General features: G+C 43.6%; 1 protein-coding gene across 2 annotated transcripts; it reads right to left on the minus strand.

Annotated features, from left to right (window-relative positions):
- Positions 1 to 6: 6 nt before the first annotated feature.
- On the minus strand, positions 7 to 25050 carry LOC135898748 (adenosine deaminase-like). Of its 2 annotated transcripts, none has more exons than XM_065427881.1 (8): positions 24667 to 25050; positions 18394 to 18455; positions 14911 to 15033; positions 13006 to 13235; positions 9027 to 9151; positions 8626 to 8768; positions 202 to 328; positions 7 to 132 (listed from the first exon to the last, which is right to left on the minus strand). In XM_065427881.1, the coding sequence occupies exons 1-8, from the start codon at positions 24712 to 24714 to the stop codon at positions 28 to 30; spliced, it is 963 nt and encodes a 320-aa protein (XP_065283953.1). In that variant the 5' UTR covers positions 24715 to 25050; the 3' UTR covers positions 7 to 27. The 2 variants fall into 2 exon arrangements, with proteins under 2 accessions (XP_065283953.1, XP_065283952.1); XM_065427880.1 differs by having other exon boundaries at positions 8521 to 8768; positions 24667 to 25045.
- Between the last annotated feature and the right edge of the window lie 1944 nt (positions 25051 to 26994).

Below are 26994 nucleotides of genomic sequence, written 5' to 3' on the forward strand. Positions count from 1 at the left end.
AACAGCTTGAACAAACCTTCATTTTATTTAAGCAAGTTTCTTAGGTGAGATTCCGTATTCCCTGAAGAGATGCTGAAGCAGATCTTCCTTTTCCGAGTGTGGCAGGAAACATGATCGGGCAGCATTTATATTCTAGAGAGATGAAAAAAACATGCACCAAAATTATCATACACCCATCAAAAAATTACACAGGGAACTCACCGCTCTAATAATGTGGGCTTCAGTCAGGCCGAGTTCTTTAAGGAATGCGTACTCAAGATCCAATGTACTTCCAGTAATAGTGCTGTCATCCTTGTTGATGGAGAAGTTAACATTATCCTCGGCAAAGCTGAAAACAAGAACCGTGAAATAGGTGCCTAGCAAATTCAGCAATAAAAACCAACAAGCAGGATATGGCCTGCTGGAGCCTTAACTAAAAAAAGTAAACATCTCTCAGGTCAGAACGAATACTGACTCAACACTTGCTAAGACGAATGTAGGTACTGGAAAGACCAAGAATACTAATTAAATTTCTCTCTTGGTAACTTACTGAAAAAGAATTCTAGATTAAGCACTTTGTGCAGAAACTAAGCAAGTCACCAAATACTCATGCGTGGGGCTACCAGGCCATAAACTGACATTTGGAATAGACAGAAAAACAGAAGTAAGCTGTAAGTTAGGGTGATTTCTAGACTGATGAAATAAACGTACAACACAAAGAAACACCCAGACCTAAATTCACAGGGGGTAGCGCAGAAAACAGTTTTGAGCCTGTGTCTTTGTGTTTGGTCAGTGTGCAATAGAAACAGAGGCCGTACTACTCCTTCACCCCTTTCTGTGCTGCCATTCTGCACAGTGGATTCGATGACCAGCGCACAATCGCCGCATGCTGAGGCACTATACTAACAAAACAGTTTGCACACAGGCACAGCTTGTAGAAACAGGCATTGGCCAATACCGATAGAAAAAGTATTAGTGAGAGTGGGCTGCCAAAGATATAATAGTACACGCAAGTTAATAGCTTTGTAAAATCAGTCTGTCTATTATCAATCACCGGTGTCCATTGCGTTATGCGGCAGAAAATTGTACTACCATATACCACTTTTTATCACAAAACAGGCACCTACAAAACCGCTTTTTTCTCCAGCAACACTGCAAACAGTAAACCTATACTGTAAGACACCATTCCAGTATAAAATAACTTGCCTATATGAAGGTAATTTGCTATGCAACAGAAAGAAATGCCGATTCAGTGTATGGCCACGATGGGATGACACAAACACGTTGTGAGCAGCTAGGGCCTTGTGATTGATGTCCGAGGGGACCTAATTGCACTGCAGGCAACACGATACTTGGTCCATGGACAAAATCAGTGATAAGGTCTATCATGCGAATCTACTAAGTTCACTGAGATGGCTTTGTGGTTAGCGCTTTGGCACTGCTTGACTAATACAACACCAGAGGAATGCAGAGGCCACAACCACGAAAATGATTAATCACAGACCGTGACACAGGACTTACAGCAGCATCTTTCAGTCACTGGCATGATAGTCTTATGACATTGTGCCTTTGTGCACTAGCAGACTGTTCTCAATTACATGCAAGGAGTTTGGATGACAAGAAAGCAATAAAGGAAAAAGCAAATTTTAGTCCCTTCAACCTCCATGGGACACCACCATTTGGTATTGCGATGTCTCTAGGGCTTTTCTAGTTGCGCTTGTGTCTATCTTCAACCAGCAGCAGAGCACGGCTGCCTCAACCTTTTTCTGTATTCATACCCATTGAGTGCATACAGAGTGCCTTGCTTTTCTTGTGAATGTACTCAGGACAGACTATGGCTTGTCACCAATAAAGCAGCAAAGTGATTTAAACAGTAAGTACAACTATGATTTACTCTACTTTTGTAAGCGTAGATAGATAAGAGTAGCTTTTTGGGCGAGCTGGTACATGCTGCAACGCAGTGGAACTACAGCAAGCGGAAAGGAACCAGAAAAAATCACGAGGAAGAAACAGACACAGCAAGAGAGAGGGTGCTGGACTAATAAAGTCACTTGTTAGTCCAACACCCTTCTTGTTGCTTTGTCTTTCTCCGTATATTTGTTTCTGGTTTCGTTCCCATAGGCTGGCATATTCCATTATGTTTTGTGACTGTAGCCATACGAAAGTGATGCTGTGACCCTGCTGGGAGAAATTATCAGGACATTTTTTTTTTCACAGTTAACCATGAAGTGCTTCTTGCTGCAATTAAGTCATAACTGTTTCACTAAGTGGAGATGTAGAAAAGCATCCGAACATGTGATGGATCCATTCAGAATATCCAGACAAATTTACATAGTTTCGAAGAAGATTCCATCCGGAAAGTTATTTAACAACCATTGCAGGTCTATTGATGTTAGTAATACAGCCATGGAACAGCCACTTGGCATTTTAGAGCAGATCCTGGCACAGGTGAAAAAAATTATTGGGCACAGTGACAAGAAATTTTCATGCAATGCCCAACATAGTGTTTAAAAATTGAAATGCGAGCAGCAACAAATGCCTTTTACACTTAGTTACATGGAAGGGTGAAATGAAATCGTTCTGTAGCCGGTTTCTAAGCATAGAGTAGTTCTGAGTGTAATCTTTGGAGTCTGAATTAACCCACTGTTGAAAACGAAGATGAACCTGGAAATAAAACAATTGAAGTAGTTTTGGAATAGTTTGTTTCAAACTTGAGCACTGCACATCTGTACACCATATATAGTCCCAAGCGTAACTGAATTAGAGAAAAATATAGTGGACCCAACTTTATGCACTTTAATGAGCGGCATTCGGGGTAAAAATTACAAAACTGGTTTCATCGTTTCGAATAGAATGACTTGCTGCCTGTGTATACGATGATAAAAAGCCACTTCTACTACTTCGACTTGCAACAGGCATTGAACATTTGGCATGCTTCAAGCAAGTAAGAAAAAATATATAGCACAACTAGGTCGTGTCAACAAGGGGAGTATGGTAGCGCGATTAAAAGACGGGACAAAAGAAGACACATAGGGACACACACAGCGCTGTGTATGTCTCTATGTTATGCAGTTATGCACAATATATCCTGCATAACTGTGCCATAGAATATGTGAAAGCTGTATATAGTGACAGAATCTGTTCCTCCAAATCTGCAACATTGCAAGGAAACTTACGACTAACAAAGAAATTATGTCTCAGCTGTTTAGCATCCATATCACAAGATATATATATATATATATATATATATATATATATATATATATATATATATATATTGTCACATTCTAGTGACGATGAAGAACATAGCAGCAAAAACTGTGGGTCATGAAACTTTTTACAGGGCGATCTTGCACCCAGGAAAGGGCACTACGATAGTGGTGAGCACAGTGGGCGATTGTCTAAAATCTGAACTTGAGATCAAACGCATCGGCTGTTATACATGACTCGTGGAAGACTCCAGCGTATTCGCTAGTGCCTATGTGCTTTCCAGAAAGTACTACACAATTCGAGTCGCGCATACAAGCAGATTACTTTAGGATCGATGACAACAGACCATTTCTAAAACCAGCGATAACATTCGAAAATTTCAGGTACAAATAAGCGGGTCATGCACTGAGTGATAGCATTGTAACACCGATAAGCTCGTAATAGATGTTCACCAGAATATAAGAAAGTTATATGTGTGTGAACATTTCTAAAGCGTCACCATCGACAATTAGGCCATACAATATGCAATCGGACCTAATCTTTCTTTTTCATTTGAGATCCTCCTTGAGCGAGCTCCGTGCCATTGCTGGGAGGAAAAGTACAGAACTGCAGCACAAACGCCATAAACAAGACTTCAAAATGGCAATACACGGAATTCTGCTAGAGGTAGATGCAACAAAACCGTGAAAACAGAACGAGAGTCCAACAGCAGCAGCTATACCCGTGGTTATAGCCATTCCGTTGACTTACAGGATGACAATGATATGCATTAGGTTTGGTTTCAGTTTTACTAGCAATGAAGTATCACTGAAATGAGGCTTTCATTCGAAGGCTTAATTTAGCACAAGCTAAGCAAAATTTTCGGTTAATATGGCATTTTCTGGTCCGAATTCACAAGAATTAATAGAAAAATGTAACTTTCTACTCAATAAGCTATCTGAATGGTCAGTCGCTAATTGCCTAAAAATAAACCCTACGAAAACAAAAGTAATGTTATTTCGCGCAAAAAATAAAGTTATTACTAGTAATCAAACCTTAGTGTGTGCGGGTAAAGAACTGCAAATTGTCGATGAACATAAAATATTAGGCGTCACTTTTTCCTCGCACCTTACTTGGGATAAACATGTTGAAAATATCTGCACAAAAATGTCTGCTATCATAGGCGTTGTGTCTCGATGTCGGCGTCTTCTTCCAACCAAAGCAAAACTGAACATTTATTATGCCTTATTTTTTTCCCATTTAAATTACTGTAGCTTAGTGTGGGCGACTACAGGAAAGACAAACATCATGAAAATCCTTTCTTTGCAAAAGAAAATGATTCGGCACATTGACAACATAGGTTATCTGGAGACAACGCGGCCAGCGTTCTTAAAGCATAAAATTATAAAAATAGAATATTTCTACACGTTTCGCCTTCTAAATTCATTTTATTTCTCAAATACTGCCTTCAAAAATTTCCTAGTGTCTACTGCATCTTTGACACCAAAATTCAATTCTTCCAATACGAGAAATAGTGATACATGGTATGTCCCGTGGTTTCGAAATAAATATAGCCTACAGTCATTAAAACATAATCTACCACATATATTAAATAACTATAAAGGTACATATACCTCTTCATCGAAGGAACTGCGAATGCATTTTGTAAACATGTGATCAGTGATTGTTTATCGTTCTTTCAGAGGCAACTGTACGCGTTACTGATATTGTAACCCATACACATGTAATTCTATCTTCTGGTGTATCGAATGGGTGTTTTTTTTCTTTTAAGTCTGTACTATCTACTCTCTATAACAGAGCGACTTGTTTTAGTCTTATTATTAACCCTTACACACATACTTCCATTTTTTCTGATGTATCAATTATGTATTAATTATGTTTTTTTTTCTCTTAGTCTTTATATTATTTTCGGTCTTGCTATTGTGCATTTATGTAATTTATTTATTCTGAGTGTCTAACAATGTTACAATTTTGATGCAACCACCATGTATGCCTTGTAATGGACCATCGGCCTAGTCAAGCTGTTTTCCAACAGCTTTTAGCCTATGGTATCCACCAGAACACTTTGTATTTCTGGAAATAAAAATTGAATTGAATTGAATTGAATTTTGGAGCAGGATAGCGCAAGGGACTACTGTTCAAGCAATTTGGCACCACTGTTCCATCACTACTATACACAAGTTCATACAAGATTTTAACACATCACTTTTTTGTTGCTTATCACCTCACATTCATTCAGCATTTATCATATACCATTTAAACTATAGCATAATATACGCTATCTCCAGTGCAAGACAGACTGTTTCTATGTGTCACAATCTCCTGCCAATCAATTAATAACTAAATATTTAAGCAACCAGCAAGCTAAAAGCTAACTTGTCGTGGCAGTCATCCCATTCATTGAATACCGCTGCTAAAGTTTAGAGATCCTGTGCGCTGTTCACACTTTCTCTACACAATTCCCTCCGAAATTTTCGGCGCACGGTGTCCCATCCAATGGCCTTTCTCCTCCTTCGCTAGTGTTGGACACTTCCCAGCTACCGTCGGTTCGTGCTTGATTAACTGCGACTATATTTTTTTAAGTTCTAACCTGCAAATGCTTGAATACGTATGGCGACAACTAATGTGAGCCAAATGGAATTCTTCCCCATGTGCTTTAACTAGCTCGAACGAACCTACCAGAGCGCGGTACGAATCTAAAATCCCTATGTGCACCAGCGTTGATAGATATAACCTGCGCATCAGGAGAAGCAGGTGGACATCATTAACTGTTTGCTGTTGTGAACGATTTATGTTTCACTACAGCAAATGAACGAGAAGAAAGGGGGTAAACCGAGGGGCCTGATATTTATTAATCATAGCATAAGAAGCCAACAAATAAGTACACAAACAACAAAGGGGAAATTCCTTCTAATTGAATTAAAGAAATTATAAATTTAATGGAAATGAAAGTGGATGAAAAAACAATTTGCCGCAGGTGGGGAACGATTCACATCTTCGTATTACGCGTGCGATGCTCTACTCATCTACATAATTGGTAGAGCGTCGCACGCGTAATGCGATGACGTGCTATCGTTCCTCACATGTGGCACGTTGTTTTCTCATCCACTTTCATTTCTCTTATATTTATCATTTCTTTAAGTCAATTAGTAAGTACAAGGAATTTCACCTTCGTTGTCCTTAGTGTCTTTGATTCTTGTTTTCTTTTACAACAGCAAATGAAGGCATACAGTTCCCTAGATGCACACAACTACTTCATGAATGGATTTGTAACCACTTTTGCAGCGAAAAAACTGCCATTCAAACCTGTTGTTGTGACCAAGGTTTAATCAGCGGCCAGTACGCTTTCCTGCGAATGTACTCACTTGTAAGAGCGTAAACTTTATATTCAAATCAATAAGATTCCAGTCCGGTGTCCTTTTAGTAGGTCTGGGCACCCGCCGCAGACGCTGTTCCGATAGTGAATTCTCTTTTTTCCAGGTTTTCCCTCATCTATCTTATAAATGCACGTCACATGTATCTTCGCGTCATATATTCAGTAGCTTTTAAAGTCATGCATGGAAACATGCTCATGTTATTGTGTTGAGTGGGGAACACAAGCATAAAGTTAACTCCATAAAGATGACATAAATCATACACCTCAGCAGCAACGTCAATGTAACCGTGAACAAGGGTAGGCTAAATTCATGAAAAGATCATAAAAAGTGACAGTCTATCCTTCCACAACCACGCCATGCACCACATCTTTTCTAATAAAACGCTTTATTCTTTCATTCATTTTCAGGTCAACCACTCTCTGCGCCTTTGGGAGACGCCACTAAAAGCAGGTTTGTAAATTACTGAAAGAAATGGCTGGGGTGCTACTAATGGCGGAGAGCTTAGCGGCTACGATTACCAACGTCGGCAGTAAATGAACATCTACGGTATTTAAGTAAACCTGATTTGCAAGTCTTTCTTTTAATACACTGGTGAGCCCAATTGTGTACACTGTTGAGATTCTTCAAATCAGTTCTGTCGATAAAAGCCAGCCAGAGGATCCATCGTTTTTCAGAGTGCCTTCACACTCACAGCGCCGTATAACTTTCTACAAGTTAAACATGCTGATGCATGGCTCCCTGTAGGTCAGCTTCATAGATGTCTTGCTTCTGTTTCGACAGCTGAACATCACGCAGATTCCATGTTTACCACAGCAATGCATGCAGCAAAATGTATGCCCCAGCTATTGCGCACAACCAACACGACTACTGCTGAGTCTAGCGAGGGTGGGTGCCTTTATATCACTCTGATGTAGTATAATTTATTATTACAAATATACTGAATATACTATATATCCTACATACTAATATACTATATATACTATACATATGCGCCAATGCTTCAAGATTATTGGGGTACATAAGACGCAAGTTGCATAATTATACTAAAGACATTCGTAAACTAGCTTATCTAACAATTTTTTGACCTCAGCTTGAATAGGCCGCATCCGTCTGTTCTCCCCATCAGAAATACTTGATCGGAAAACTCGAATCTATTCAAAATAGGGCTGCGCGTTTTATTTAACGTTGTTATGACTATAACAAAAGCATAACACAAAATAAACTCGACCTCTCACTACAGCGCTTGCATGACTGTCGTGATATAGCCCTGCTATCATTATTTCATAAATATATCCATATTACAGCACCATCAGTTCTGCCTCTTGAAACTCATCATTACAGGTCACACCGGCTGTACAGTCAGTTCAATTTCATGCACAGTATCCGTATTTAACTGCTCCGCTCTTCCAAGAGGCATTCGCTTTTGGCACAATCTTCCTAACGCCATCGCTTATGAGAATGACCAGGAAAAATTTCGGCATCTTCTAACAAACGCATTTTCAAACCCTACATAACCTAACGTTTTATTTTTTCTTGAGTTTCCCGTTATTATTGTGCTACTACCCCTTAAATACTGTTTTGTTATAGCCAAATATTGTCCCACTCGCTCTGTAGTTCTATCGGTTGTATCTTACTTTCTGAAAATTTCTTGTTCATTGACCTGTTGCGTTCAAAAGCATTAGGTTTGTCTTTTGTACAATTTTTAACACCACATTATTGCATGTTAGCGCATTTATTACACTGTATTTGTTGAATATGTATTCACATATGTATTCTAATTATTGTATAATCTTTTAGTGTACTCTTTCCCCTTACAGAATGCCTGTAGGGGCCTGTAAGGTACCTTTAAATAAATAAATAAATCCGTGTTCTGTAGCCGTCTGTCCTTAAATATTTTCGCATGGAAAGACAAGATTTAACTAACACACTTGGTGCTTGTTACAGTCAGCCTCACCGGACTATGGAGTGCCTCTGGGTGCCAAGCGGGCAACCTCCGGAAAGAACACTGGAGTAAGGACACACTTCGAAATGAATGTTCTGCTTGCGAGCCAACCCGTACGTCTCGCCGGTCGGATCTTGGAAAACACGGTATCCGTGTCCTACACGGTCACAGTTTAGGTTGACAATGGCATCTCGCACGGTTGAGTAGGTGCCGCTTTCACCAGCATGTGCTGTCCTTGGGACGCCCACCTGCTTCGCTCTCTGTGATCGATCCAAAAGGGAAGAACAGAGAGATACATGTTCTCCATTAGGTTAGTGGCAAACTAAAGAAAGCAAGAGCGCCACATTTTCAAAGGAATACCAAGGGGAAGTACTAAGCGAGATTGCAGTTTTACGATACCAAATACATTTAATTCATCAATGTGGATGTATGCTAGGTAAAACAGATCAATCAAAAAAGTCAACATGTGCACTGCTCAGTAGTTCCATATATTAAAGAAAAAGAAACTCAGGGTACACCTGGAAGACTTGGGCCTCTACAGCTGTGTAGCCAGGGGTCTGCACTTCGTCCTTTGCAATATCAATTCCAACGACACCAATGCAATTGTGCTCCTCACACAGTTTCAAGCAATCAATGGTCCATTCTGAAATGTTCGAAGAAATGCTTACATGAGAAAATAGCTAGGTAGGTTCTCTCGTTCTGCTCATGTCAAGAGTGAAAGCAAAGAGCAGGTAATAAACTAATAATAAAACACAGAGGAGTCTCGATAGGATATTTTTACAATATTTGTGATTCCGCAAGGCTTATTAAGAGAAGATCATTTCTCAAACTTTCTTGGCAAGCGTGGCACATGCTGCGTAAAATTTGTGACACCAGTGTTTTGTGATGACGCAGAAACGTTTCTCTTAGCGTTACACACAACATACAACAGCTAAAGGAACATGTCACGAGGAATACAGGAAATGGGGGGAGGGGAAGGAGTGCCTGCCTGCCTGCCTGTCTGTGCTTGTGTGTGCATGTGCACGCAGTATGTGCAATTATGGGCATATTCAGTTACTAAGGTTGCCACCTGACTAGTTCCTCCCTCACGGACATGGTTTCTCCCTCACGGAACCCACATAGCAGCATGCAATTTGCTTGTTATCCGGTTCTCCTTAATCAGAACATGTATCACAAACGATCTACCAGGCATTCACACATAAAAAACAGTTGAATTTTCGGAAGTGAATTCATTCCTGATGTCTTTCCTGGTGTCTTTCCTTTCCTGATGATTCCTGATGTTTTCATGTCTGTTCATGGTCACTTAAAGTGTCCTGTTATCCAAGGTTGCATGACTGAGAGGACCATTTTTTCTTTTACCTTTATTTTTTTCCGATAGATATTCTCTGGAGCCATCCACTGATGGTGCTTCTCATGTCACTAGGTTTTGAGCTACTAGCCAAATAGATGCCCATTAATTGTTCATTTTCCTTACCCCTAAGATCCCTGGGGTATGGAAACGACACTCGGTGGGCTGTTGGCTTTAAACATGCGTCTTCTTTAAAAATTCACATTTGCGCCCTATTTTATAAAATCTTTCAATAAATTTCGATCATGCAATGTTTACACTTGACGCATCAACACCTTTTAATTAGTTTGTTACAATTTTGTCTATTGGTGCATGAAGTACCTATCACACACACACAAAAAATTCCTTTTCCTCGGTTAATTATGAAATCTGCACAGCTTGTCCGCTATCTCTGCGAAGTAGGAGCTGCACAAAAGAAGTTGTATTTATTTTTCTTATGCAATTTTAATCAATTTTCGCAAATATGATTAGAGCCTCAACAAAAAAGAATGCCCGCAAGAGTCACCCTTTTTCTGTTTAAGAAAAAGCTTTAGCTCGGGGGCTCCCATGTAAATATATGGGAAAGGATAAATCATTTTTCTCGTCAAACAGTGCACCGAATTTCATGATGTTTGTAGCAGTTAACTGGATTAGTTCAAATCTAGTGACAGCAGCAAGCAGTTTTTATTCAGGCCGTTAATTTTTTTACAAAAATTCTTGAAAATATCAATATTTAAAAACACGATACTATCAAGGTCCACATCCCACAAGTAACGCCGGAAGAAGTAAAGATAGCCTTGGGAGCCATGCAAAGGAGGAAGGCAGCTGTGGAGGATCAGATAACAGCAGATTTGTTGAAGGATGGTGGGCAGATTGTTCTAGAAAAACTGGCCACCCTGTATACGCAGTGCCTCATGACCTCGAGCGTACCGGAATCTTGGAAGAACGCCAAAATAATCTTAATCTATAAGAAAGGGGAAGCCAAAGACTTGAAAAATTATAGACCGATCAGCTTACTGTCCGTTGCCTACAAAGTAGTTACTAAGGTAATCGCAAATAGAATCAGGAACACCTTAGGCTTCTGTCAACGAAAAGACCAGGCAGGATTCCGTAAAGGCTACTCAACAATAGACCATATCCACACTATCAATAAGGTGATAGGGAAATGTGCGGAATATAACCAACCTTTATATATAGCTTTCATTGACTATGAGAAAGCGTTTGATTCAGTCGTAACCTCTGCAGTCATGGAGGCATTACGGAATCAGGGTGTAGACGAGCCGTATGTAAAAATACTGAAATATATATATATATATATATATATATATATATATATATATATATATATATATATATATATATATATATATATATATATATATATATATATATATATATATATATATATATATATATATATATATATATATATATATATATAGTGGCTCCACAGCCACCGTAGTCCTCCATAAAGAAAGCAACAAAATCCCAATAAAGAAAGGCGTCAGACAGGGAGATACGATCTCTCCTATGCTATTCACATCGTTTTTAAAGGAGGTATTCAGCGGCCTGGATTGGGAAGAATTGGAGATAAGAGTTAATGGAGAATACCTTAGTAACTTGCAATTCGCTGATGATATTGCCTTGCTTAGAAACTCAGGGGACCAATAGCAATGCATGCTGACTGACCTGGAGAGGCAAAGGAGAAGGGTGGGTTTAAAGATTAATCTGCAGAAAACTAAAGTAATGCTTACCAGTCTCGGAAGAGAACATCAGTTTACAATAGGTAACGAGGCACTGGAAGCGGTAAGGAAATACATCTACGTAGGACAAGTAGTGACCGCAGATCCAGATCATGAGACTGAAATAATCAGAAGAATAAGAATGGGCTGGCGTGCGTTTGGCAGGCGTTATCAGATCATGAACAGCAGGTTGCCATTATCTCTCAAGAGAAAAATGTATAATTTCTGTGTCTTACCAGTACTCACAACGGGGCAGAAACCTGGAGACTTATGAAAGGGGTTCTACTTAAATTGAGGACGACGCAACGAGCTATGAAAAGAAGAATTATGGGTGTAACGTTAAAGGATAAGAAAAGAGAAGATTGGATGAGGGAACTAACGTGAGTTAATGACATCTTAGTTGAAATCAAGAAAAAGAAATGGGCATGGATAGGACATGTAACGAGGAGGGAAGATAACCGATGGTCATTAAGGCTTACGGACTGGATTCCAAGAGAAGGGAAGCGTAGCATGGGGCGGCAGAAAGTAAGGTGGGCGGATGAGATTAAGAAGTTTGCAGGGACGACATAGCCACAATTAGCACATGACCGGGGTAGTTGGAGAAGTATAGGAAAGGCCTTTGCCCTACAGAGGGCGTAGCCAGTCTGATGAGGATGCTGATGACCATCAAGCTTACAATTGCTGTAAGGCATCAGCAATATGAAAAACAATGTCCCAATTTTGTAAACTGCCCCTATAATACTACATCTAAAGTGGACAAAATAATTTATTATACGTCACTATGAAATAGACCACTACCACTAACTTGTGAGTAGAACTACTAAATCTACACTAACATTGTATCAATTTCAGATTATCCGTCAATTCATATATCAAATTTATCCGATTTATATACTCTAAATGATGCAGTTAAGAACTGCAATACCTGTTTTTGGTGCACCGTTATTTTACGGATGCGTAACTTGCGTGCTTCAAAATTTTTATTTATTTATTTATTTATTTATTTATTTATTTATTTATTTATTTATTTATTTATTTATTTATTTATTTATTTATTTATTTATTTATTTTTTGGCTTACCAGTTTTCGGGAACGTTTGTAAAATAATCCAAGCCATAAATGAGGATTCTGCTTGCTAGAGTAACTCAAACTGAATTTTTACTTCCATACACAATTAATTTAATTCAAATCGGTGAAGAGGTTGTCTCATAAATGCATTTCTGCATTTTACATGTACTTGAATATATAAATCAGCGCTGGCCCCAAGCTAAAGCTTTCTCTTAAATCTTAGCAGAATGGTTGCCTAAAAAGGCATTCAAGCTTCCTCATAAAAAATGTTAATAGCGAGCAAATTGATAACATATTAGCCGGATGATCAACACATATCAATCATCGACTGTGTTGTAGAAGATGATAAGCCTAGATTACCGTCGTTTCCCCAGACGGAGGTTAGTATGGATCGAGCCTTGATGCGGAAGTCGTGCTCTCCCCTTTGGAGCCCACGGCTGACCGCTTGGACGACCAGGGCCGGCGTCACACACTTCTCCTTCGAAGCCAGCAGGTGCGGCGAGTAGCGTGCCTCGAAGTAGGCGACGCCTTCTCTGGCCTGATCCTCGCACAGCTCGTACGCGATGCGCTCGATTGCTACTAAGTCGCCCCTGAAAGAAAATAATAAAAATAAAAGCTCAAATGAAAATGATTTTATGATTCCCACAAGATACCATGGACGGCGTCAGTAGCCTGTGTCGGTTACTATTGTGACTGGAAATAGAAAAGAGCAAACACAGAGGAAGACAGTGGCTGTTTTACCCATAATACCTCTCAGAGGTAATGGTGGACACTGCGTCTTCCTTTTGTGTGTGTGTGTGTGTTAGGGGGGGGGGGGGTATTGTCATATGTACCGCGCCGCACTAGCTTACTGACTGCCAGTAGCTTACTGCCGTGTTGAGGTGAGCGCAGCTCGCCTGAACATGTCATGACAAGACCTGTGTAGCCAATCGGATAGCCCGCGCAATTGACGTCAGTTGGGCCAAACGCGTCAACCGGGATGGGGCTGCTGAAAACTCAGGGAAGCGGCTTTGCTGCGATCGGTAACAATGCACATTTTTAAAACCTTGTAATAAATTACGCGGAGCGCTTAAATGTGTCCCTCAATGATCGGAAGGACCTCCCCTAACGAGTGAGTATGTTTGTACAAAAGCACACTCGCTTCAGGGTCCCTTTAACTGTGAAAGCGAGCCACCGTAGCCATTGCCCATACAATGACCAGCCAGCGAATCCAAGAGTGTGTGTGTGTGTTTCTTTTTTGTCAGAAAGCATTAACAACATAGGAGCCACATTAAACCCTTGATTGAGTGTGTTTTAAAGGAACCTATGGACAACCACTCGACTGATTTAGCCTATTTGTACACCTGCTCGAACGTTATAGTATAGTGTTTATGGTAACCTTTCAAGATGGGTGTCTGACTAGCTACACCAACTGTTGTAGAAAAGTTTGCTCAAAAAGAAAAAATGGCGTTATAATAAAAAAAAATATTTTTATCAAGAATCTCCACCATTTTTGCTTCAGGAACACTTCATCGACAACTGACATGGGTGTCCAACAGCGACAAAGGAGCGGTAAAAGACGCGTTGGACACTGCAGCGCCCCGTTTCCTGCAGAAGTTTGGAAGTATGGGATTGCGCGCGGAAGTGGCGGTGTTGAAATTGGATTGAAAAACGTTTGTTGTATTAGGAAAGGGTTGTGGAAGCAGGTGAGTGGAGCCCCTAGTCCAGGGTTCTACTGGCCTCAGCTGCTCACCGTGCTTGGTAGAGGAGTGCCTCTTGGGCCTCCTTTACTTCGCTGGCGAGCCAGGCCTCCCAATGCTCCGTTCTGAATTTTTGTGCTGGAATGTGAAAGGTTACTCTCGAGTAATTTTTGGTCATGGATAAATGATTGCCCAGTAATTTACGTCTGTATGGGCCGTCGCGCTGGCTATAATGTCATCGCTGGCGTAATATAATTTGAAGAAGAGTAGCCGAATGCCTAGAAAGCCACAAATGAGAGTAAGCGATATTTCGTGTGAGATTGTAGGCGCCAGCAGCTCACATGTTCATCACGGCAGTATTCGAGCTCGGCAAAGACTGCACTGTCGAAGGAGAGAAAGCACTTGAATTGTTCTTGCAGCGCATGCAACTTCACTGCTTCAATGACGATATTTAGAATTGTGCAGCAACAATACAGAAGTATGGAGGAAGCATTTAATGCTAGGAACATTTTTTACAGTCCAGTTAACTTACTGACAGCAGTAACATTGCGCTTCAAAGATATCCACTGCCAAGCCGGATACTTACACTATAGTAGGCATAAATATAGAAAAGCGGTCGAGGAAGTCTTTCAAGGACGATGACTCCACTTTCTGCAGCCGCCATCGCAGAGCAGCTATTGAAGAACATCCAAGGTCTATCTTCTTTTTGCTTTAAAGAAAAATGAAAAAAATTGTGAGAATTTACCTTAGCTAAAACAACGATTTGTACTATGGCGATATGTACACTTACAGTGCAAAAAGGTCAGCGCTTGAATAAACATTGCCTCATACGCTCAATGTTTTAGAATATAGTGTATTGGTATGGTGCAAGGTTAGCTGTCCGCAGCATGGCCATCATTAGTTACTAGGATGTTCTTGAAGTAGAAGGTAAAATTCGGCGAGTTGGTTGAAGGTATTTATGACGGCAATGCAAAGGGGGTGGGGACACAGAAAAAGAAGCAGACAGGACGAGCAAGAGTTCAACGCTTATTCTGTGTACTTCTTTTCAGTGTCACCATCCCTTTCGCGTTGCCATCATAATAATGTTCATGGAGATTCTGCATACACTGCACCACCCAATGTAGCCACCCTCCCCTAATCTCCCTTTGTGTACTTGGCTGAACATGTGCAGCTGGTACCTGCGTGTGCACGCTCGTGCACCCACACGCGTTCCGTCAGATATATAATACGAAACTGCAGGTCACCGACTGGCCAGCCAACGTTTAACGTGCATAAAGAAAGCACCTCATTTTACATGTATTTGAATAGGGAGTGTCCGAGTTAAACTTTGCTGTAATCTGACATGCCAGCAAATGCATACTTGCGAAACCAGTGAGAGGGGGCGGGGGAGTATAAATGAAAGGCAGGACAGTTAACCAGGACTGAGTGCGGTTGGCCACCCTGCACTGGCTGTAGGGAAACGCGGAGGGAAAGATTAAGAGAAGAAGAAAAAGTTCACTGCGGATACTGCCGATATAGTAACAGTTCTCCGCTCTATATCACGTAACGTCACTCATTTCGGTACCCTTTAGAAATCGCAGCAGCGCTTTTGAGGCCTTTTGTAGGTGCGATATGCGAGGCCATGGTCCCAAGACATTGTTCACGGTGAATGTTTTTCGGTCCAACTGATTACGAGTTGCCCAGAGGTCACGTCTCACTTTCAGAGGATAATCAGTAGCCCAAGTGTTCTATATAGTCTCCTCGACACCGCATGAATTGAACTTAATTGACGCTATCGGCCATTCCAGTCAAAAATGAGTATGAATTGGTACATGCAACGCCCAGGCATAAACAATACAGCATTGTTTCCTCACGCTTTGAGAAACCCAGGTAAAAGCTGCAGTTGCATAATGGGTGGAGCGAACACAACTGATGGTAAGGGAATTCAAGTGTGTGCCACTTCTGCAAAGTCATACGGTGCCCTAGCTTGCTTAAGTGTTGAGCTGCATCAGTCTTCGATAAGGGTAAAGAAACAAGGATTGTTCCTTCGTGTGCTTTCCTAGCAGCTTCATCGGCGAAGTCGTTGCCGGAGATACCCCAATTACCCGGCAGCCACTGAAACACCAGCAGCGATATTTGAACCAGGAAGGTAAAACACACATTGATGGGGCAGAAAGTGTCGCACGGCTCATACCAGGTCTTGCATTTTTCTACACAATTATTCCTCAGAATTTCGAGAATGACAGCCCACAAACAAATTTCATGGAACAAAACACAGACAGCGAATGCCTTTCATCACAAATCTTTTCAGACTTAAACATTAAAAGGGCGAAACAATAACAGCTGAAACTTTAAAATGAGGTAATTTTATTGGCGCGCCTGTGCACTACCTCCGCGATCGGCCCAAGAAAGGTTCGAAACACCCTACACGGAAAAGTGGTGGTAAAGTCGCTAATAGAGACGTTTACTTGATTTATTAACAAATGAAAATGTTCGATGGCAGGATTCAAACAGAGGACCCCTAGCACAACAGCTCATTATTACTAAGTCACCTTATATTTACTTAAACTCATACTGCCACTATAGATACAAGTCTTATACTTCGTGTAATGTTCTAACATGTTGCTATACATTCATTGCTTCGCCCTTATGGTGAAACTGATCTTCCTTTAGGGGGGGAGGGGGGTGAAGGACACGCAATATTGGGGTCGTGTGCTTTAATGATCAACTTCCTTTGTCATTGTTCTTATCCTTTGTTTGATCAAGTGCCCGGAGAGGAGGGCGGTGAAGCAACGTGCCAGTGAGTGACAAAGGGAGAGAAGAGTGGAAAACGAAATGATTCCGCACGAGATATAACCCCGGTGATCGCAGGAAAACACTTATCCCTGAGAGCAATAACGCGTGATACGGTGCGGCGTCCCGTGGCGTCTCTGTCTCCATGTGCGATAAAGACTTATCAAGAGCATGACGTCGACGCGAATCTTTCTTGTGCTAACAAGAGTACGTCCACTGTGAGCCGTGCCAGGTCTCGCGAACTGAACGGTACACGCATTTATGAGCGAACAGCTGTTGCGGGTATAGGCATAGGTGCTGCACTGACAGATCAGTGATCACGGCCGACTGCGCTGCAATTGCCAACATCATTAGAGAACGGTAAATGTAAGAGAAGATAAGCAATATGCAGGGTGATCTTGAACTCACAAAATATTTCAGAGAGCAGTTCCACGGTGCTTCGCGGTTACTGTCGGCAATCTCGTTAAAAAGAGGATTCTTACGTGTCCTCGAGTTATATGAACCACTTCCAGAGTTACTTTCACTTTAACGTGGCGTAGCTTCTGGCCCAACGCCTCACTGCAAAAGAAACGGGCGTCGTGCCTGCTGGCACAGCCCATAGAGTTTCTAGCAATTAGTATAGAGGGAACTCTGGCGCGGCGAATGTTCAGCCACTATGGGAATGACGGCAAATACAAGGATTTGTTTGATCTTGGTGCTTGGGGCTTCACGCGTTCTCGTGGCTTCGTTTGTTAATCTGGGATTAAATTGGACTATATTTCGAAGCAATTTATGCTTCGTTATTTTTTATGCAGAAGGTAATAAGCTTCTGCAAGCACGCATAATCACTGCTAATTGCAGTGGTTCCGCTTGTCCATGATTCCAATATCTGGCTTCTGTGCTAGAGGTTTCGAGTTCGATGCCTGACGTCGGGCAATTTTAATGACCTAACTTTAATTATTAATAACGCCGTACTTTCTTAGAAATTATAACTTTGCAAAGTCACAAACCCATTTGAAGCAAAAAGGAAGAAGTTTATGCGAATACATGTACAAACTATCGTTCTCGTGCTGGCTGAACTGCGCTGCTAGCAGCTCCCGTAGTCACTAGCGCCACAGTTTCCTCTAGTAATTGCGCAAAACTCCATGGCACAGCCCAAATAACGTCTCCTGAAAGTGACAGCGCCGAATGTGATCGATCCAGAATACGAACCCAGTTTACTGCTTCTATAGCAAATAAAAGTGTTGACACAATCGGCTCTGCATCGTTCCGGAAAATTACGCTTAGAATACCGCTCTGCCGCCTATACGATACTCACTGCGCAAGTTCCCATATTGTCTCCAGTCGTACGGAGCCGTCCAAATGAAGATGGAGCTCCACCTGCGTGAAAGAGTGGGCGAGAAGCTGTTTCAGATGGGGACACTGCGCAAGGCACATCCAGTTGCCGCTTTCTCTTTTCTCCGCACCCCCTTCCGAAGCCCCGTATCCCTACTCTGGAGGGATATCTTGTATTCATTGCTTACCACGGATGTCGCGCTTTTGTAAGTATTATCGACCCGATAAGTTAGTAATCTGTAGTTTTCACAGAGAAAGGGCCATTTTCTGCCTCTTCACCTGCTTGTATTACGAATTAAAACGTTACTTCTAGTCGCAGAGTCATATGTCGACTGAGTCGATGGTTTTACCTCCGAAGGCAAACGCTAGCGCTATGAGAGATGCCGTGTAGCGGCATGCTTCATATTACTTTTGACCATCTAAGTTTTTTTTTTTACGTGTACCTAAATCTAAATACACATGTTTTCAAATATCAACCCCTTAAAAGTACGGCCGCCACGACCCGGTATCGAACCTGCAACCACCTGCTCAGAAGCAGAAGAACGCCATAATCACTGAGCTGCAACGCGGCAGGTTAGTTCATGTGCCCTCGACAGTTTACCTATTAATTCGAGTACGTGGGCCAGGATGGTAATTCGACAAAATTAGTCGAGTTCACAAGAACAATGGCTAGTCTATTTACTGGTAGAGATGGTTGAACAACCGTTTTCAACTGAAGAATTACCGAAGGGCTTGTACTAGTACTTACCTAGTACTTGTTTTTTAAGACGCGGTATACAAACGAATACACCAACGCACTCCATACTGAGAATGTCCCGGAGCACACTCTTCCCCGCACTTTTTTACTTCACTCAAACATCCCTTTTCCCCTTCCCGACACCTGGGAGAGCTGAACCGCTGCATCACAAGAGCTGCGCCCTGCACTATGGCCAGTGCTGGGGGTCCACATGAACCATATCCATAGGCTCAGACATCTTCAAACAAACCTTCAAACCTTCACCGCCAGTCTTCATCCTTCAGAAGCACTCCAAACTGCTGTCGTTTGCGGCACAGTCGCTATCATAACCTACAACTGCATGCAACAATGCGTTGCAATGATGGCGGGAAGTTGTCACACATGCGCATTACAAAGCACTCATTTCTCTCCTTCGCGAGATAACGCGCAAGCGATGCGTATTTAGTTGCGGCCAGCGCGTACATGTTTGACGGCCTCACGAACGCTGTTTCGTGAAACGCAAGCTTGTGGCAGCAGCCCGTCGACAAGAAGCCGTGCACCCTTTGTCATCAGACGTTGCGTCACCGAAGCAGTAGTGAGTGTCGCGTTCATTTGGCGCGAGTTGGGATCCATCCTCCATCAATCATTTTCGGAGATGCTTGGTCTTGAGCACAGACCACGCGTACGCTTGCGGACGTGCGCACGCTAGCATCTGCGAGCCCACGCATGCGCAGACGGTGCCGCATGGCTCGTACGCGTCAAAACGCGGCGTGATCTCGGGAAACAGCCCATCCCTCTTATCGCACGCTTGGGCTGCTTCGCGTCGGCGCGCCTGGCTGCGCAGCTACGGTGCGTTACATTCAACACTTATGCTATCTTCGACTGGTCGCTTCCATCCCCCGAAGCAGAGTCGGGCAGATCCGGCGTTCACCGAGCTCAGAGGTAGAGGACGAGCGCGCAAGCCGAACGTGCGACTCGCTCTAGGAGGAGGCAATGGCAGATGCTAAACCACGTGACTACTACCAACGTCCGATGTTTCGCTTATAGAAAGCTCCCGGCGCTGCCGGGAAAACCGGCGGACGCGCCGGCTGGACGAGCGTTCGTCGCAGTGGCCTAGGTTGCCTAGGTTACGGTGGGCCGTCGCCAACAGCAGCGACGCGGCTCTGCGATGACGTTTCAATTTCGACGACTGCTCCGACGACAGGGCTCGGAGCGCCTCAGAGCGCTCGAAGGTGGAGGAGAGCAATCGAGAAGAACCAGCCGAACGCAGGGCGGGCACCCTCTTTCAACCAGCCGAAGACAACGCCGCTCGCGAGAGCGCTCCAGAGCGCTCAGAAACGACCAGTCGAAGATAGCATTAGTGAAACAAATTTATATCATGCAAGAAAGTGGTTATTTCCGTTTTGTGCTGATCTCGCAGCTATAGAAATACAACAATTACGTTTAAAGATATCGAAGTATTTTGAAACACTGTCAATAACAAAGTACGATGCAGCGTCTGCCAAAGCGTCTGCAAGTGAGCCCATTGAGCGCGCGCTGTCATGCGTCTTTGTGGATCGAAGCAAACCGCCATTCCTCGCGAGACGCGGCAGGGCGACAAATGTCCCCGGTTCCAAACGCACGTTCTTCAACCGAGATAGCTTTTAAGAACTACACAAGAAGTACCACGTGTACTTACGGAGAACATTCTAACCCCCGTATTCAGAAATGCAACTTAAGTGGAAGCCCATGCTTAACTTAATTGACGCCTGGCATTAACGTGCCCAAAGACGCTCACTGCGTTTCCTTGGACGCGTTCACGATTGGCGTCACTTGGATAAAGTCAAGCATGGGCTTCAACTTAAGTTGCATTTCTGAATACGGGGGTAAGTCTCCTGTGTCCCCATATATTTCACGTCATTGCACATGGTATGAATATGTAACAAGTAGTCCAAATCTCAGTACTATTGAAAAACGATTAAGCAAGCAGACATGGAACGCTTGAAGAACTCTGATCGTTTCGAAACTGCTTTGCAGGCGAAAGCGCGGCTCTCAAGACGACTGAAACACTGCCTTCGCGTTCACAATCGCACAAACGCGTCAGATTACTCTATAGAACTTTTCTGGACTCCTAAGCTCACCCATTGTGCACAAGCCTGACCACGTGTGAGCTACAGAAACCTAGGAGCTTCAGTTTAGATTTCTTATTTCTGAGCCACGGGGAGGCACGTGGTTTAGAAGTGTTTCACGGCAACATGCACCTATCGTGAGACAGCGCTGCATCAACGGCAACTAATCCTGCGGATCGAGTAAGGTAACACCGCCAGATGAATCGCCAGGCAGCAAGAGACGTCGTGACAGCGGCGGTCACAATGGCTGGAACTATCCACCAACCATGTACTACTTGCACACTTTTCACTGATCACTTTCACTCTTCCTACAACGCTCACCAGCCTCAACTTTAACGGCCAAATAGTTCAATTCGGATAATAAATAGCCCTGACCTGCTGTTGTTCTTACTTTCATTCTCTAAGAATAAAAAACTGCAGGATTATTTGTGCCTATTTGTTCGACGTCTCCGAAATAGCACCGTTCATTCCAAGAACGCTTGCCCTCTAAATTGCACTGCACAAGAAATATTTCACTACCTTAGGTTCGACACCAAGCGTCAAAGAGTAAGGTATCTCTTAACGAGAATGATGTACAGGGTCGTCCGCTCTTTCAGAGCGAACACGGCTCAGCGTGGCATCGTTCCGCGGAGCGCCAATGCGTCCGACGCGGCCGCGCATCGAAGCGAAGCGGCGCAGGCGCACAGGGTCCTAGGGGAGGTGCTTCGCATCGTCTATGGTGGCTAGAAACGTCGTCTGCTACAGCGCTGACTGACTGAAAAGCGTTTATTTACAGTAGTTTCAAACAGGGATGGTGCGGGAACTCTCTTTGAGGGGCTGCCCTTTACAAACACTATAGGTGGGTTCCCCCTTACGGCAGCCCATCGGCATCTGCCGCCGCCCGGACCCGCTCGAGCGCGCCGCTCTAGGTCTGCTGCGACTACACTCTACCAAACGCAGGCGACCGAAGTGGCTTCGCGGGAAAGCGCGCTTCGTTAACTGGAGCGTTTTTCGGCTGTTTTTGTCTACAGTTTCCGGACAGCCTGCTGTGGCAATATGCATGAACAGAAACTAGCTTCTCGGCGCATAAGCGACTTCGCTTTTTCTTTTTCTGAGGGTAAAAGTATAGTTATCTTTTGCGCGATGGTACTATAGGCTGGGGCCACTTTATTTTACTGCCACAGCTGTTGGTGCAGTGCATCCGGAGAAACCCATCGGATGCGCTTTTGATGAATGGGGTCATGACGTGAGGAGCCTAGCGTGCCGTTTCGCGCATCTCTTGATGCTATAACGAATTTGGCTAATTGACTTAAGAAAATGGCCGACACCCGTCATAAATTTCACAGAAAATTAGAGAAAGATTGTTCAATCGTGCTTATACTTGTTCATGTTTGTCATCGATTCTACTTTAAAGAGGCAAAGAAACAGAGTACTTCGACAGTAACGAAAGAGTGACGTCCGCTGCTCCGCGGCTCTCTTATTGACGCGTTAATGTCGCTCGTAATTGCTCGTGAAAAGATTCAACGGATGTATCCCTCCGGCATAGCAACTAACCTGGGAGTAATTTTACTAGTCATTTTCATCTTTATATAACCAATAAAAAGATACAAATCTCTTTTTGTGTGTGTGTGTGTGTGTGATACTTCATGTAAAATCGCCGAAGCGGTGGCGGTCATTGTCGTACACGTGTCGCGGGAAGTCACATCTGTCGACCACCTGTCATTGGTCGGCAAACGGGCTGGCTGTTTGCAAAGCCAAATCCGTCCCAACCCAAATGGCTGACGTCAGGCCGTCTACCTTTAATGTGGCCATGGGCGTCGGCGCGATCTACTGCAGAGCTTTCGCTTTTTTTTTTTCTTAAGTCGTGCAACCCTCTCTTATCAGCTTACGATGTTGACACGCTGCTGCTAACTACGCCACGTCTTTTCGTCAACGTTTTCTTTCATGTCTAACATCGCAGAAATGTTTCGTAAAGTCCTATAAATGAGCACGCGACTTCCCGTGACACGTATGCGACAATGGCCGGCACCGCTTCGGCGATTTTACATAAAGTATGACAAAAGAAATGAGTTGTATCTTTCTGGTGGGCACAGAAAGATGAGAATGACCTGTAAATTACTCCCAAGTTAGTTGCTATGCCGGAGAGAGAAGTTTCCTACATCCGTTAAAGTGATTCACAAGCAGTTACGACCGACATTAGCGCGTCAGTAACAGAGCCGTGGAGCAGTGGATATCACCCTTTCGTTACTGTCGAGGTACTCCTTTTCTTTCCCTCTTTACTGGTAGAATCGATGACACACATGAACAAGTATAAGCACGATTGAACAATCACTCTCTAATTTTCTGGGAAATTTATGACGGGTGTCGGCCATTTTCTTAAGCCAATTAGCCAAATTCGTTATAGCATCAAGAGACGCGCGAAACGGCACGCAGTGCTCATCACGTCATGACCCTAATCATGAAAAGCGCATCCGATGGGTTTCTCCGGATGCGCTGCACCAACAGCTGTGGCAGTAAAATAAAATGGCCCCAGCCTAATAAAAAGCACGCAAGAAATAGCTTTGGTCTTTTACCCTCATCACTTCGAAGGAGGCGAAGTCGCTTATGCACTGAGAATCTTGTTTCTGTTCATGCAGTGAGCGAAGCGCGTTTTCCCGCAAAGCCACCTCGATCGCCTGCGTTTAGTGACGTGTACTCGTAGCAGAGCCAGAGCTCCAGCGCTGTTCCAGACGATGCGACCGGACGCACTGGCGCTCCACGGAGCGATGCCCCACTGAGCCGTGTTCACTCGATCCTGTACATAAATTTATTATGCCGCGCTGCAAGTTAGACAGGAACTGAAAGAGCAGGTCGCTTAGACTGCGTTAAGCTATAAATCGCCAAAAAGCACGTGTCCTGCGCCAAAATCTGTATATTTCCTTAGACTTAACAGCTAGCTAGTTCAGAGGGCTATAAACAAATAAGATCACTGTCAGTAGCAGTAACACAGAAGAGCAAAAATGAACGATGAGGGGCGCACACTCATGGTGCTTGCACTGTGCAAAGAGTGCGACTGCCTTATCGTCCGCTACGACTCTACGATTACGTAAAGCCACGACAATGAAAAGCACAGGCAACATTGGCCGAATGTCACACCGCTCAACCCGAGTTTCACTGAACATGCGCAGACAGAACGTTCGAAATCGCAGATAAACTGAAGCAGACGATTTTGTTGCTCAATAAACGCAAAACTTCGCGATTTCCTAGGACGCCTGAAAGGCAGCACTGTGTTCTCCGAATGGATGCACATGCTCTAACACCAACATAACTCGAAATTGGACAGCTTGCAGGTGTCATCCGAATTCGGTTAAGGGCGGCGATTTGCGCGGTCGGAAATATCGTAAAGCACCCGGAAACACACGAAGTACAAGGTCGCACCGAATGCGGCAGCGGCGATAGAACTGCAATAACTCACCCTCGTTCGAGGAATCTTCGACGGATCGAAGTGTTTCAGGAAGCTCATCGCAGCAAGAACACGGGCTACGGCTTTCGCTTCGCACAAAGTAGACGCAACGCCGCAACAACAGGAGCACACAACGCCGGCGGCGATTTGGCGCGCGTTTTCCCCAGCAGTAGTTTGACAGGTTTCAGTGGCGTTCTCCGTTGTCGGGTGGCTGCCTGCCAAGCGCAGGGTTGGGGGTGGACGCGCACAAAGGCGAGGGACGAAGCCGATGGTGCTCTTCGAGGAATGCACACGGCACTCCGCTGACTTCCTTCACTCTCTCCACATCCAGCGTATGGCTCTCGCCCCTGCCAAAAGCACACGCAAACCAGCCCGTGAGCGAGGGGCGTTATCGCCTTTCCCTTCTCCCTTCCCCTAGATGTTCGCTGTAGTGCGCTCTTTCGCGTACGCGCGCGTCGGTTTGAAACAAGAGACCCTCGCATGGCCGTTTTGTGTGGTTGCTCCTTATTTGAACAACTGTGTCCGCCAGTATCATGTTGGAGCTCCGCCAAGCGCAATCAGCGAGTGCATTGTTGCACAGAGATAGGGAGGCTGCATTTGTGGGCGACAATGAATGGAATTGTCGTTCCGACATGAAAAGCCTGTGTAGGTGCAACGATAAATCAAATTGGTTATACGAACAGCAACGCTATTCTCATTTATTTAGCTCATTTATTCATATAGAAGTAAGTAAGAATACAGTACTCATGTGATATTGAAATGCTCTTTGCAGATCATTGTTTCCTGCGCCGTTTTTCCCTACATGCAGACTTCAACGGGCTGTATTTCCCGAACTATGACGTCGCGAAAATCTCAGTGGCGTGCCGTAAGTGCCTCAGCAACGTCGAAGCATGGCAGAAAACGATTATCTCAAATCATGGTCTGCCAGCTGTCCTGCATGGGCGGAAAAACTCTAGCCCAGGTAGCACACAAAGTCTTAAAAACGTCGTATTAATGGATTCAACGTCTCAAACAGATTTCTGATCAAACTCGACGCATTAAAAACGTCACAAGCAGGATAGCTTAAAAACGAGGGGTGAATACGTTTCGAAAACATTTTCATAAGTCTGGCCGTATCTTTTCAGTTAGCGTGCTGGGTTTTCGACGGCACCGTTCTTGGCGGCAGAATTCTCCGTTTATCAAGCGACACTCGTCGTGTCAATTGCTGCTGCATTCGCCCTGCATTAGCATAAGTTCGGCTAGGAAAAAGAAGCCTTTTGCGGTGTTTACCTCACGTCAGAAGAGACGAACGATTGCAAATGAAGTTGACACCGCAACAGGCCACGAAGAAATGGTGCTCGAGTGCAGTAACATTGAAGCCGCTCTTTGTGACGCGAACAACGGCTGTACATCGACTTCGGAGGAGCGCTGCCAGTCAGTAGACCATGCGGGTGTTGATTATGACAGCGCATTCTCTATTTCAACAACTATCGCGTTTTCATAAAGTTTATTATCATTCAATTGTTTCTGTTGATTTCTTCCAGTCCCCTGCAGTAATTTTTTTGTCATGACCACCGGTGCAAATGTGAAATGACCGATATCTCACTCCCATCATTTTGCAAATTGCTTCATACTACGCACAATCGTCGAATGGAACCACTTGCCATAGCACGTAGCTACTGAAGGATACGCAGCAAAATTCAAAGAGCAGCTACACACTGTGCGCTGTGCACGACCTAATTACTTTTTACACGTTTTGTTTTCAGTTTCTTATACAATGTGAATTATTTTAGCGACGACAAGTTAATATTTCTCCTGTTCCAATTTGTAATCATTCTTATGCGGTGCACATGTATATATAAGGCTTTTTCTATATTACACATAAATAAAGGTATCGAGTTAAAGTGCGAACACCATTTTCGATGGCACTGAAGGAAAACATCGGTAGAGCCGTTACTATGAACGGTGCTCTGCAGAAAATATTGCGGTGAATTCTACTATGAGCACAATGTATACAAAAACAATGTGCAGAAACCACCTCAATGAATGTGAGTACAAGCGAATAGCCCGAACGAGCGGTCGAACGAAAGAACGACGAGAAAAAGCGAAATAAAGTTGGCGAGTAAGCAAAAGCACGAACGAATGACTTCCTTGCACATAAACTGTGCTTACACCCGACCAACGACCTCTTGTCAACCATAAAAACAGCTGGAGACAGTAAGCTACTCGCTTTAATATTCATGGGACTCAGCCGTATGGGCTCTGCACACTTGGGCGCACAGCTAGGTGTATAACCGCGCCTGCTCAGACGTGCCGATCGTCTAGCCACAATGATGCGACACTGAGCGCGTCCGAAATGAA

This window comes from Dermacentor albipictus, chromosome 3, assembly GCF_038994185.2.
Source record: "Dermacentor albipictus isolate Rhodes 1998 colony chromosome 3, USDA_Dalb.pri_finalv2, whole genome shotgun sequence".
Classification (NCBI taxonomy): Eukaryota; Metazoa; Arthropoda; class Arachnida; order Ixodida; family Ixodidae; genus Dermacentor; species Dermacentor albipictus.

Coding starts and splice junctions, on each gene's coding strand:
- LOC135898748 (XM_065427880.1), bottom strand. CDS start 24,714: ATGAGCTTCCTGAAACACTTCGATCCGTCGAAGATTCCTCGAACGAGG. Junction 13,236..14,910: donor ATATTTATGCCTACTATAGT/GTAAGTATCCGG, acceptor ATTTTCTTTCAG/GGGCGACTTAGTAGCAATCG. Junction 8,769..9,026: donor TAGAGGCCCAAGTCTTCCAG/GTGTACCCTGAG, acceptor GATCGATCACAG/AGAGCGAAGCAGGTGGGCGT.